The 13,478-nt window shown below is 39.1% G+C and overlaps 1 protein-coding gene across 1 annotated transcript in view; it reads left to right on the top strand.

Moving 5' to 3' along the window:
• Positions 1-13,478, top strand: part of ift172 (intraflagellar transport 172) — a 56,326-nt gene that overhangs the window by 22,433 nt on the left and 20,415 nt on the right. The window contains exons 23-33 of the mRNA XM_085432416.1: positions 1,314-1,392; positions 1,537-1,657; positions 2,132-2,276; positions 7,191-7,280; positions 7,442-7,539; positions 7,734-7,869; positions 9,384-9,500; positions 9,951-10,093; positions 10,593-10,686; positions 11,058-11,122; positions 12,322-12,502. Coding sequence (XP_085288542.1) covers positions 1,314-1,392; positions 1,537-1,657; positions 2,132-2,276; positions 7,191-7,280; positions 7,442-7,539; positions 7,734-7,869; positions 9,384-9,500; positions 9,951-10,093; positions 10,593-10,686; positions 11,058-11,122; positions 12,322-12,502 — 1,269 coding nt within the window. The remainder of the gene's footprint in view (positions 1-1,313; positions 1,393-1,536; positions 1,658-2,131; positions 2,277-7,190; positions 7,281-7,441; positions 7,540-7,733; positions 7,870-9,383; positions 9,501-9,950; positions 10,094-10,592; positions 10,687-11,057; positions 11,123-12,321; positions 12,503-13,478) is intronic.

Raw genomic sequence — 13,478 nt, 5'->3', positions numbered from 1 at the left:
TCTCTGAGCCCATCTCTCCTCGCCTCAGCTTCAATGCCGGAACAAGTGTTCTTTGTTATTTTCAGTTTTGAACTCTGTCTCCCTCCATCTGCCTGTTTTTCTCTGTGTGCTTTTTCTTTTTTTTTTTTGTCTAAAAGCTCACTTCTTTTCCTCTAGCCATCTGTGTTTATGTAACAGGTGGGAAAGAGGCTTGGAAAAGGAGACTGGATCCTCAAAGCAAATTTTGTAACCTGATATTTTGTGTTCTAATCAGTTTCGGTGTCTGGAATTAGATATGGAAGTTGGTGATTACAATTTAACTTGCAGTAGCTAAAATAAAACTTCTCTGTATTTTACAAAGTGCCACTATTCTTCATTGCATTTTATTGTTAGAAAACCCACTGAGTTAGCATTTGAATTGTGTGTATCCTTTTAAAAGTAAGAATAATTATAGGTTGAAAGAGTTGAACATGTTTAATTGAGGGTAGTCACAGATGGAGAAACGCAAGAAAATATTTAGCTGGAACAAATATCTGATTCAGGTATCATGTTGTTTGAATCATGAAATACCTAGCAGCAGAGAAATACAGGGACAAAATGTTCCCACTCAGTCCATTAAAACAAACAAAAAACTGAGGTAACTAATTAAAATGTAGCACGGTGTAATTGGCAGCTTTAGTTCACACAGCCTCAGCCAAATTCACAGTTAGTGGCCAGGAGTATATCGATACCTGTGTTTAAATCCACAATAAGAAAACAAACTTTCTAAAGACATTTAAAAGTGATAGTAGTCACTGTTCCAAGAACATCGGAACATCTTTCTTCTAATTACACCAACAAACATTATTCTCATTTGACATTCCATGTTTTCATTACTAAACTATACTAAAGTAACTTTACAATTCATCTTGTAATGGGCCGTGATATAGCCCCACACAGCTCTCTTTCTTTTAGACAGCTGTCTTCTGATTGGCTGCACACCATTGTTTCAATATGTTACTGGCTATAAGGTCAAATTTTGAAACAATTATAAATATCTGATATAAATATTTGAAATATTTGATTTCCATAGTGGTGTGTGGCAGTTAACAGAGTCACAGAGTTCAAACCTCCTGATTATAAGTAGCAAATTCTGTGCCTTCCTGGGTCCTTTCCAGGTGCTCTGGCTTCACAGTCCAGTGACATGAATGTCAGCTTAACTGATAATTGGCTGCTGGAGTTGATGGCCTTGTCCAGATCTCTCGTCGATTGACAGCTGGGATATGCTTCAGCCCCATATGACCCTAAGTTGAAAGACAATTGACAGCAAAATGTATGTCATCTCTTCTGACCAGGCAGGAGATCTGTATGAGAAGATCAGGAACAACCAGAGAGCGCTGGAGTGCTACTGTAAAGGAGGTGCCTTCAGGAAAGGTAAAACAGTTAGATAGCTTAGACTGCATATACCATTTGATAACTTCTACAATGTTTTGTACAATTTTAGATGGTAGGTTTAAGCTAAATCAAGTCAATTGTAACTTTTCTGGTAAGAAAGTTTCTCCTTCCTGTTTCCTGTAGCGGTAGAGCTGGCTCGCATAACCTTCCCCGCTGAGGTGGTGAAACTGGAGGAGTCCTGGGGAGACTACCTCGTCCAGCAGAAACAGATGGACGCTGCCATCAACCACTTCATTGAAGCAGGGTATGTAGAGTAGAGGAGGGATGGATGGAGGGAGAGGACTGGAGAGACAAAGATAAGGACAGATGGAGAGGCAGAAAGATGACACTTGAAAAACAGTCCAACAGTGATGGCCAACAATTCTTTAAAATCATCACCAGGATAATGGAGAGATGAGATTTAAAAAAATCGCTATACCAATGCCCCAAAATCCCAAATAAGACAGGTAGTCAGAGCTCAGAAAGAACTTAGAGACGCGTCTGAAACTGAATTTTGACTTGGCTACAAGTCTCTACAGAAACAAAGACGTTAAAAATACTACTTTTAAATATAGTTAGTAAAGTTTCAGGCACTATTTCAGATAGCTATAAGCTAACTATAAGTTCTCTCTCTGCAGAATAGTTAAAAAATGCAACTAGTATTACCAACACAATCTGCATTTTAATGCTGACTCTTGCTATCTGAACAATTAACGTGTTCATATGGTCTTCCATGCAGCTGTTCTCTTAAAGCGATCGAGGCAGCCATCGCAGCTCGCCAGTGGAAGAAAGCAGTCCACATCCTGGAGTTACAGGAGGATTCGTCATCAGCAAAATACTATGTGAAGATAGCTCAACACTACGCCTCCATGCAGGACTATGAGGTGAGAGACAGGAGGACTGAGGTAGGAGGTAAAGAGGAAAACCTAAATGAAAAACAAAAACAGGTGAAGGTATAGCCACAACATGTTTTCTTTCAGATCAGTGAAAAGGAAGGCATCAAAAAGTACAAGTTTTTGTCTTTATTGTATAATAGATTATATGTTGGACTTTTATTAAATTGTGGGAATGTTTAAGGGTAAGATGAAAATAAGCTACAGATGTAAATATAACTTTTTAAAAATGTCTGATATAAACTATTCTTTTCGTGATATAAATGATGAACTGAGGTTTAAATGTATTTTTTATACATAATATGAGACGGTAGCACTTACATGCTTGTCTGCTTTCACACATCCCATTCCATCCATAGGGTTCAATAAGATGTCAGCCCACCCTTTGCAGCTATAACAACTCCACCTCCTCTGGGAAGACTTTTCATTAAGTTTAGAAGTGTGTTTAAGGGACTTTTTGACCTTTCTTCCATAAATACATTTGTGAGGTCACTTACTGGTGTTTTGGAAAGAAGTCCCGGTTTACAGTCTTGTGTCTAATTCATCCCAAAGGTGTTTCTCTTGGGTTGAGGACAGGAAACCATGCAGGCCAGTCAAGTTCTTCCATGACAAACACGTTCGTCCATATCTTTAGGTACCTTGATTTGTGCAGTGGTGCACAGTCATGTTGAAACAGGAAGTGAGCATCCCCAAACTGTTTACCAAAATCTGGGAGCATGAAATTTTCCAAATATCTTGGTATGCTGAAACATTGAGTTCCATTCACTGGAACTAAAAGACAGTTCAGCAAAACTCGCCCATTTGATTTTCCAAAAATCTCACATTCTCCGCAATGATAGCTGAACACATAGTTCATATTTCCTCCTCACAGCTCTCCATTAAGCTCCAGCTCTGAAACCCCGGCATCTCCTCCAGAGCACCTCTAGGATAACAGCAGAACTGCCAGGAAAAGTTGGCTAAAACGTGAAACATGTTCACCTTTCACTTTACAACCAAATATCAACATTGTTCAGACGTCCGGAAAAGTCATCTTTTCAATGTCATTTCAACAAGGTTTTGCTCAGGGGATAGCACTGGCAAGGTGTTTTAACTGAAAAAGATAAATCTGCTCTACACAGCAGTAGACAGATGGCAAAGTAAGAAACTGGTGAACAGTGGAACAAAAAGAAAGCAAAACACGACTACAGATCGTTTCAAATGCGTGTAAACGAGAAACTGCATTTTTAAATATTTGTGCTGGTTACATACTTTGAACTGAGTCAGTGTTACACTTTCACTTGTGTTATATATGTACCTCATAAAAATACTGTACAGGCTTGGCTAAATGAAGGAGGCTGTGACATTTTGCCACTGGCAGTTAATTTCCACTCATCTCATGTGGACACGTACACACACCCACACACATGCACGGTGGCCAGTTTTCACTTTACTGCAGTCTCTGTGGACACTGTAACCCATGTTTGCTCCAGGGTGCTTTGGCAATAAGGACAAGTTTGGTAGTTGTAACAATACTTTTAAAAGTTGCCCCAATACCACAAAAAACACGACTGTTGAAAAGAAAACGATAACGAGAGCAATCTGGTACGAATACAAAGAAAAGGAAGCGAGATGATGGTGGCGAAGCGCAGTGTGCTGTGCTTATTCTGATGAGCTCAGCTGAGCCAAACGGCCTCCACAGACTGCCAGGCTCTGAAAATAGCAGCCTATTTCAGTCAGATTGCTCCATGGGCATATTCACAGAAAGTAATTAAGATAACAAGCTCTTTGCTCTCCAAGTTGGGGGGTAGTTGTTGCAGGAAAGTGAATTTCAGTGCAAGCTATAAACAATGAAGCGCACGCACCTGCTGTAGCTATAGAGAAAGTATCCTGGAAAAACAGTGACTAAACACTTTTTAATCAGAATGGCAAACAACCAGCTCATCTGTTTGTTGTACTGAAGCGACTTTTATTACAGACTGATTCTATGAGTATCTGGCTTTATGTAGCAAAAGTCTGTTCACTGTAAAGTAGCGGGATTTTTTTTCATTATATTATACTTTTTAAAATGCGATAAAATTTTAATTGCTTCATTCACTCTCTTAGTCTCTACTGTGTGTTAAGAGTCAGATCACTGGTCACAACATAAACTGGCAACCAGCAGCAGAGTTTACAACAACAACAAAAAAAAAAACAGTGTTATTCAGTAGGTCTGATATTACACTGTTGTAATTACATGTTTCATGTAATGGCACAGTCCTACACGAGCCTTTCTAGATCAGTATTTGTTTACAACCAAACTCACGAGTTGCAACTAGGGATGGGTATTGATAAGATTTTAACGATTCCGATTCCATTTTCGATTCTGTTTAACGATTCGATTCCTTATCGATTCTCTTATCGATTCTTATTTTTAAAAAAGGAGAACACTAAGGTCGATTAGCTTAGAACTTTGTTTTATATCTTCTCTTTGAACAAGATAGAAATTTAGGAGTAACATGGCCTTACAAACCCAACAGTGGGATCTTAAGAGATCCACAGCCTACGGCTCTTCAATGGGGTGTCACAGGGTCCCCAGGAAAAAAAACGTATATGTAAAATAATAAAATAAATATTCTCCTGTAGCAATAACAAAGTTTAACATAAATTATTCTGTAGCAATTACACAAGAATATCCAGTAATGTCCCTGCCTACAATTAAACACATTCACTTACCAAAGTGAAATCGGGGGCATCTGCTGTGGCAAATGGGTGCAAGCCTTTGACCACAAACTTAGACACTGCTGGGTGACATTCGTCTATCCTGGCCTGAAAGGAGACGCTACCGGTAGACTGCAGCGAGAACTGCCAGCATCTGAGCCAGCCAGACTCTGTCTCTCTCATCATGGTTATCTAAATGCAACGCACAGTAATAGCAGGTTTTGTAATAAGGTAAATCGCGCTAACATAATATGCAATGCTAATTGATTAGTTACCTGCAGTATTAACGGGAGAGGACGTGGAAACGCTACCGCTGCTGCTGGGTTGAGCTTCGCTAGTCCGGAGCGGATCAAAAACACGACATTCGTTGAAAGCAATCGCGTGTTTTTTGAGCAAATGCTTTTGCATATTCGTAGTGTTTCCTCCCTTTGATGAAATCTCTACTTTGCAAGTATTGCACGTTGCCCTGTTGTCATCCTTTCTCATAAAGTGTAACCAAACTTTTGAGCGTTTGTGCCGCTCAGGCGCCGTGTTTCCTACTGGGTAAAAGACGCTACTCAACGTGATGACGTCATTCGGGGCGACTGGAATCGATAAGGGAATCGTTTTTAAAAGTGGCAAACGATTCCAAGGAATTGAAACAGTGGGAACCGGTTCTCAACAAGAACCGGTTTTCGATACCCATCCCTAGTTGCAACATTGAAAAAGTCTACCACCAGAATAAGTATAATTAGAATTTGGTTTCACAAATTGCATATCCTTAGCTAGTGCAGATAAAAAAGCAGCCTTTGGAGTGTGGTGAACTCTGTGCAAGTCTCTGCATATATCACTTCTATTCTCACCTCCTCAGGTATGAACAACGAGAGTAAGGCTTCTGCAATCTGAATTAAAATTAAGTTGAGTTTTTTCATAGTTTGATGTATTCATTCAAAGTTTCCAGTCTTGTCTTTATTTAACAGGGGCAGTGCACATTAATGGACAGCAGTGTAAGAAAATATGAGATGTAAACACGGCAGATTTTATCTATACTCCTAATTCACATCCTCAGTCCCTAGGCAGATCACATAAAACTATATAATAAACAAAAACATGCAGAGATGCAACAAAACAAATAAATACAAACATGTCATATACCATCTGTCCCAGTCTGGTTCCGACTTGGTGGTCTTATTGCAGAGAACCTAAACAAAGTGCGCTGCTAAGTTTTAGTTCATTTAGATGAGAGTTTCACATATTTTGGCTACATGCTTTCTCTGTTACTAGTGTTCCCCCGACATTTTTTTAAATGCAATTCAATTTTATTTATATAGCACCAAATCACAACAACAGTTGCCTCAAGGTGCTTTATACTGTAAGGTAAAGACCCCAGAATAATACAGAGAAAACCACAACAATCATATGACTCCCTATGAGCAAGCTCATCTGCCGCTTTGGAGGTGAGGGGAGATAGACGGGACAAAGACACACTGTGGAAGAGAGCCGGTGATTAATAATAACTAATAATTAAATACAGAGAGGAATATAAACATTTGTAGTAACTGCTGCCTGATCCACTCTGTGTGTAGGGGGAGGGGACTCACACACACAGGTTTCTTTGTGATTGACATTAATGCACTCCAAAGCCTCTTATCCCGAAAATAAGCCAACATCAGTAAGCTCCATACCCTAATCTTAAAGGTGCATCCACTCTGGAAGTGATCTACTCTGCGCCCATTGCTTTTTCTCCGACAGGCTCTGGATGGCTAGTTAACACTCTAATATAATCACCTAAAATCAAGTTTTATCCTTAAACAGGTCTTTGAAGAGGTTTGGAGAATAAAAAAAGAGCCAGCCAAAAAGTTCTAACTTAGAAAATATAATTACTGTGTTTCGCTAAACCTCAAACAGTTTCTTATCAAGATAGCTGGGCAAGATTTTATTATTGCCTTTGTGACAGATGACTTTAATATATCACTCATGTTGTTTAGCTGAACCCACAATCTGCTTGTTTTGCACTGGCAGGCATGCCCACACACATATATTCAATGAGAGTATCCTTAAAGCTGTCCCATTTTGAAAATGGTAACTTTGTGATTAGGTTAGGGGGGGAATATGCAGATTTCAGCTGCAAAAATAATCTGGATTAAACTCTCAGAATGGGCTCTGTATAAGTAATGTAATATATAATTTTTTTTTAATGTGACATTCTGTATTTTCTGTGTGTTTTGTTATTTTTTTATTGACCTGTAGATGGCAGAACATCTGTTTGTGAAAGGAGGTCACATTAAAGATGCTGTAGAGATGTACACCGCAGCAGGGCATTGGGAGGAGGCTCACAAGGTCAGCACGGACACATTACAGCATAGTTTTAAATATTCTGTGTTTTCCAGAGTCCTTTTAAAGAAAATCTCCCTGGAATAGATATTTAAGAATCTAATGTGGGATTAATTAAGAAATGTAATATTTAAGGTCGTGTTTTTAATATTCTTTTTCTTATAAAGCTGGCAGTGAAGTGTATGACGGAGGAGGAGGTTATGGCTCTGTACATCAGCAGAGCTCAGGAGCTGGAGAGAGATGGGAAGTTCAAGGAGGCCGAGAGGTAAATACAAATCTCCATATTTACACGAATTTGTCACGTCATTGTCTGCTGGAGTCGAGCTGGTGGGAGACAAACTACCATGACACCATTTGAGTTAATCTCTGACCTTGAAAACAGCAGGAGAAAAAGTCTGGGCGTAGTATTTTAGACCTGAAGTGTTTTAAAAAGCCCTCTTTCCCCTTTTACACATGCAGGCTGTTTGCTACAGTGAAGCAGCCTGACCTTGCCATCACCATGTACAAGAAGAACCGGATGTTTGACGATGTCATTCGTTTGGTAGCCAAACATCACCCTGACCTGCTGACTGAGACCCATGTCCACCTAGCCAAGGTACACACCACACTGCAGTGACAATCTAACGACAGTGTTTTTACTCCTAGAGTTAAGCCCTACAGATTTAACATGTTACAATCAAATAAATCTAACTGTGACCCGAACCGAGCCTGAGTTCGGGTGATGGGCATGCTAACTGTGTAAAACAACTCTCTTCACACATATTTGCAAATTGCCTCATGCATCTATAGATTTGCAAATGGATGCATGTTAAAACCTTTGTTTTGTACCAGACTGTAAACATGCTTATTTCCTCTTTAAGCTTTTCGAGCCAGCTTCAAGTGGCTGCTAGAGGAACTACAATGTTGGTATTCTTCTATATGAGCATCCACCTTTGTCACCATATGAATAAATGACAGAAATAAGGAATAGTTTAATAAGATAACATAAAATAATGTTGAACAGACTGAATAATATGAGCACACTAAATAGAAATGAATCAAATAAAAGTAGTAAATAAAGTAAACAAAAATCTTTGTTTATGTAATAAAACAGTCAAATAAAATAAAATAATGCAACAGAATAACTAAATACAGTCACATAAACACTGTCTATAAACCTTGCTTATTTAAAATACTGGGTGAAGTGGTAGCTTTACTTCTAGCTGCTCTCAGTTACTCCAACAGTTAGAGCACAGAAACTAAAAGCTGCCTTTTTTCTGCTTATTGTACTGGTTCATACACTGAAAGTACCAGAGCACTAATGCAGGACTTTAAGACAGGTATAATTTGTTCTCTCTTTCCGTGCTATGAAAGATAAATAGGATTAAACTGCAGTGACAGTGTTTATACTGTAAAGCAAAGTTTTTTTTGTGGCAGTTCATCTGCTTATTTTTCTTGTTTAATTACTTGGAGATGAGGAACATAACTCCAAGAATGTGAGCAACAAAAACAATGTCTTCAGATCCTTCCTGCTCATCTGAAACCAGTTTAAAAGTGAGAGAAGGGTTGCGTTTTGGTTCATGTCATTACTTCACAGCTCAGCATTTACGCAGGCACGACTGGTTGGGGCTTCTCATCAGAAGAGCTCTCACGGGCTCAGAAACTGCTGCAGTTCTAGAGCCGTGTGAGGTTTTTATTGGGAGGTCTGTGTCTGAGACCACTCTCTGTTTCTAATGTTTGTAGCTGTCCAGCTGTCTTGGGAGAAATGCCTTGCAGCAGTTTAAACTCAAACAATAATTTATTCAACATTTTCCTGAATTGTGAAGTTCAACAGATCACTGTACAGACAAATTTTAAAGTCTTTTAATCATGTCCCGACATAATCGCTTTCAAACTGAGTCTCTGAGCTCTAGATTTCTTTTTCATTACTGAATCTGTTCATTTTTGGGACCAATTTTCTAACTTTTTTTTTCACAGTGTCGCAAACTTTGGGGCATTAATTCTTCCTCTACATTCTATTCTAGCTCTAATTCAACGACCCTTAATGGGCTGTGTGGTTTGGTTGAGCCTGCCGGTATGTGATACATAAGTTATGGTAAGTGACGGTGATGATAAATGTGCTGTTTGCAGGAGCTGGAGGCTGAATCGAGGTTCTCGGAGGCGGAATACCACTTCATGGAGGCTGAAGAGTGGAAGGCTGCAGTCCACATGTACAGTGTCAATGATATGTGGGAGGATGCGTACAGGGTACAAACGCCACATTTGTTTTGTTTTGTTCACTTGTGTTTAATCTCATTACATTTATAAGATATGGCAGAGAGCAGTAAAGTCTAGAACCTCGTCCCCACGCAGCAAATGTTTACACCTCACACTCTGCTTATATCAGCTGTTATCTGTTGTTGTAATTGTTTTAGGTTAAAGCATATACTGTAGATTGCATATATTATAATGTTTATTCCTGATGCTAAATACAGAATAGGACGGCTTGACTTGTTGTTACTGGGTTTCATGTCCACAGCATTGTTACAGGTGTGTGGCTCTCTGTTTATTGCTGTAGTTTCGTTGGGAATGCACCACAGCTTTATAGCTTCTTTCAAATGTTTCTCCCCGGGATTATGTGTTGTAAGGGGGTTAGGGAGCCACAGGAGTGAAGGCCTGGTGTAATGATTTTTTTTAATGTGTTTGTGTGTTCGTCAGGTGGCAAAAAGCCACGGAGGTGCTGATGCGCAGAAGCAGGTGGCCTACCTGTGGGCCCGGAGTCTGGGAGGAGAGGCAGCTGTTAAGCTGCTAAACAAGTTTGGCCTGCTGGAGTACGCCATCAAGTCTGCTTCAAATAAATCGTGAGCATTATCACAACACAAAGACCCAAATAATTATCTAAGTTCAATTTACTCACATACTGAGTTTCTTTTTATTTGCTTAAAATATGATAAACCTTTTGCAGAGCTTTAAAACAAGTTTGACACTCATTCAGAATCTTTTATCTGTTGTACTGTCTGAAAGGAAATCCTAACGGTAAAACGTGATCAATTGTTTCCTTCCTAAAAAGGAAATGAGCAAGGTCACTTAGTAACCATCTTATAAAGTTATTTGTGCTTTTAATTCCCAGACCGTGTATAAATTAATGGGGAGAAAGCTATATATTTGACTTTTGTGGTCACAGGGACAAAACGTGCATGTATCCTCAGTCAAATCCACATTTCTAATTACTTACTATGATATCAATTAGAGGTTTACACATGCATACACACTTATCTCATAGATTTCTACTAAAAATCCTTTGAGTGCCAGATCTCTTATATGTGACATAAACAGAGACTGTCCTCATGTTCTCTCCAGCTCATTTGACTTTGCCTTTGACTTGGCCCGCCTTGCATGTAAGGAGAAGATTCCTGAGATCCACCTCAAGCATGCACTGTACCTGGAAGATGAGGTAAATCCATCACAGTTTTACCACACAGTCAGTTTTCTGCTCTTTCTATACACTTTCAAAAAAGTTGCTACAACTACCCACATGAAGACTTTTCAGTTTTCCTCCTACAAAACTGCTTCATGCCAAATTTATTCTCTGTCTTCTTTATTCAACCAGACCAAGCACATCAATATGTGATTTTTTTTTTTCTTTTTATTGCCCAGCATAGTCAGCTCATATGAGAATAACAATAAACCTGCTGCTGCTGTTTCTGTGAACTAACTCACTGAGTTATTGTTCGTAATTTCTGTTACTGAGAATCTTGAACTCACTGCATGCTGCACACATTAAGTCGTGTTAATCCTGAATTTTTTCATGGTTTCATCTTACAGGGGAAGTTCACTGAAGCCGAGGCAGAGTTCATTAAAGCAGGAAAACCCAAAGAAGCTGTGTTGATGTGAGTACTGGAGGTGATGATGTTGTGCTCACACTTTGAGCCCATCATTACTGCCAGCTGATCAGCATCAGTGAGGAGCAGATTTATATCAGTTTCAGGCTCAGTTTGAAGCTTAATGTTTAAGGACAATTTTGGTTAATATAATTATTGGAATACTTCAATTTTTAAACTTTCTCATGTCATTAAAAAAAGTCCAAATGTGATTAGTTTCACTAATCACATATCTCTTTTAAGGGGTTCTTTCTTCCATAATTGAACTAAACAACCAAGCCTCATCAAAATCATTTGATAAGTTGGTAATACTTTAAATTACGCTACATATATTAACCATTAATTAGCTCTTAATTAAATGTCTGATAAGGGTATAATAGGACCATGCAGCCCAAGTCATTAGTAAGTGGTTTGCAATGACTAATAAAGAGTAAACAGGCTACTAATAAGCATGTTTATAGCAAGATAATTAAAGCCTAATCTAAAGTGTTAGCAGAAAGTTAACTGAGGAAACAGCCTGCATAGCAATCAGCAGTAGAAATACTAAGTATGTATAGCTTTCTAAAAATAGACATAGTGAAGTTACACCACAGCCAGCCACACAGCACTGCGCAGCAATGATTCTTGTACGCACATGCTTAAGTCATTTTAGGTAATATTCAAATTGGGGAGTGTGTGAGTATTCATGAATGATGGAGAGTAACCCATGATCAGTGACAACCCCAATGCTAACACTAATGTTAACACTAACCCTGGGCAAAGAAAATATCGTCTTTGTTTTTAATTTCTCTTTCAAGGATAGCAGGCATGGAAGAAGGAGAATAGTGATTCTAACAGACACATCAAAAATAATTAACTTTTTTCATTTTTTCCCCCAAGATATAGGATTGAGGTAGGGTTATGACTTCGTCGTCAGAGAGGTAAAAGCAGTTTTAACGGTTCACAAAAGTATGTAGAGATTTGAGGTTTAAGTTTGAGAAGTGCCATTACTTCCCTAAGCCACTGAAAGCAGATATGTCTTGAAATTAATGTCCAGCCCCCCAGATAGCCACAGCTTTAAGTAAGTAAATTTCTATGAACCTGAAGTTATTCAAAGTCCCCTTTCTGGTACTTGATGAAAAACATTTAAAAAATCGTTTCCGTTAATCTTAAAACAGATTATTTTTGGATTTTATTTCCTGTGTGTATTTGTGTGTGAACTGTTCCAGGTATGTCCACAACCAGGACTGGGCCAATGCACAGCAGGTGGCTGAGGGCCACGATCCAGAGAGCCTGTCTGAGGTTCTGGTTGGCCAAGCCAAGTTCTGCTTTAAAGAGAATGATTTCAAGAAGGCTGAGGCCTTCCTGCTCCAAGCACAGAGACCTGAACTAGCTGTTAAATACTACAAGGTAACTCCACCTCAAATTTATTTATAAAGCACATTTAAAAAAAAAAACACTACCCAAAGTTCTGTGCAAAAGATAGAGTGGATAAAAAGACAAGGGAATAGAAATAAATAAAGAAATAAGAAAAAAATAGATATTAGTGGGTGATAAACAGAATCATGGCCGAAAACAGCACAGGAAATACAAAGACCAATGACACACTCAAATGTCAGTGAGTAAAAAGTCTAGTTTTAAAGGATCAAATGGAGGGAGCAGATTTGAATGTGAGGGAAAAGTTGTTCCACAGTTTGCTGGCAAACACACAGAAGGCCCAGTCTCCTCTGAGGTTAAATCTAGCGCTAGGGACAGTCAGAAGCATTCCAATCACCTGACTGGAGGGACATGGGAGATTAATAGGGGTGTAAGAGATCATAGATGTATTAAGGAGACAAACCATGAATGGCTTGTATACAAACAGGAGTATCTTGAAACTGATTCCGACCCTCACTGGCATCCAGTGGAGAGATGCTAAAACATGTGTAATATGACCTCTCTTTTAGGCTACGTTCACACTGCAGGCGAAAGCGCATCAAATCCGATTTTTTTGACCCTATGCGACCCATATCCGATCATGCTATGACAGTGTGAACGGCGCAAATCCGATATTTTCAAATCCCATCTGGGTCACTTTCGTATGTGGTATTGAATCCGATACATATCCGATGTTTTAGAAAGCGACTGCTGTTTGAACGGTCATGTCGCATTAAATCCGTCTTTTACGTCACCGACACAAGACTGAAGCCAATTATCAGCGCCGGAGAAGACATCGCGAACGCTTCCTGGCCATCCAGTGTAGATGTCAGTGAAACTGTTGGGAAGACAACGTAAACATTTTATTTGTACTGTATAATCTGCAGATTCTGACAGAAATCTGCAGCTATCCTTTGAAGCACCGCTCCTCTCTTAAACAGCAATAAGGATCATTATTAGGTTATTTACA

This window comes from Copadichromis virginalis, linkage group LG15, assembly GCF_057382275.1.
Source record: "Copadichromis virginalis isolate Kocher_CV1m ecotype Utaka linkage group LG15, C_Virginalis_male_GT1.1, whole genome shotgun sequence".
Classification (NCBI taxonomy): Eukaryota; Metazoa; Chordata; class Actinopteri; order Cichliformes; family Cichlidae; genus Copadichromis; species Copadichromis virginalis.
This window is presented reverse-complemented; position numbering and strand designations above follow the sequence as displayed.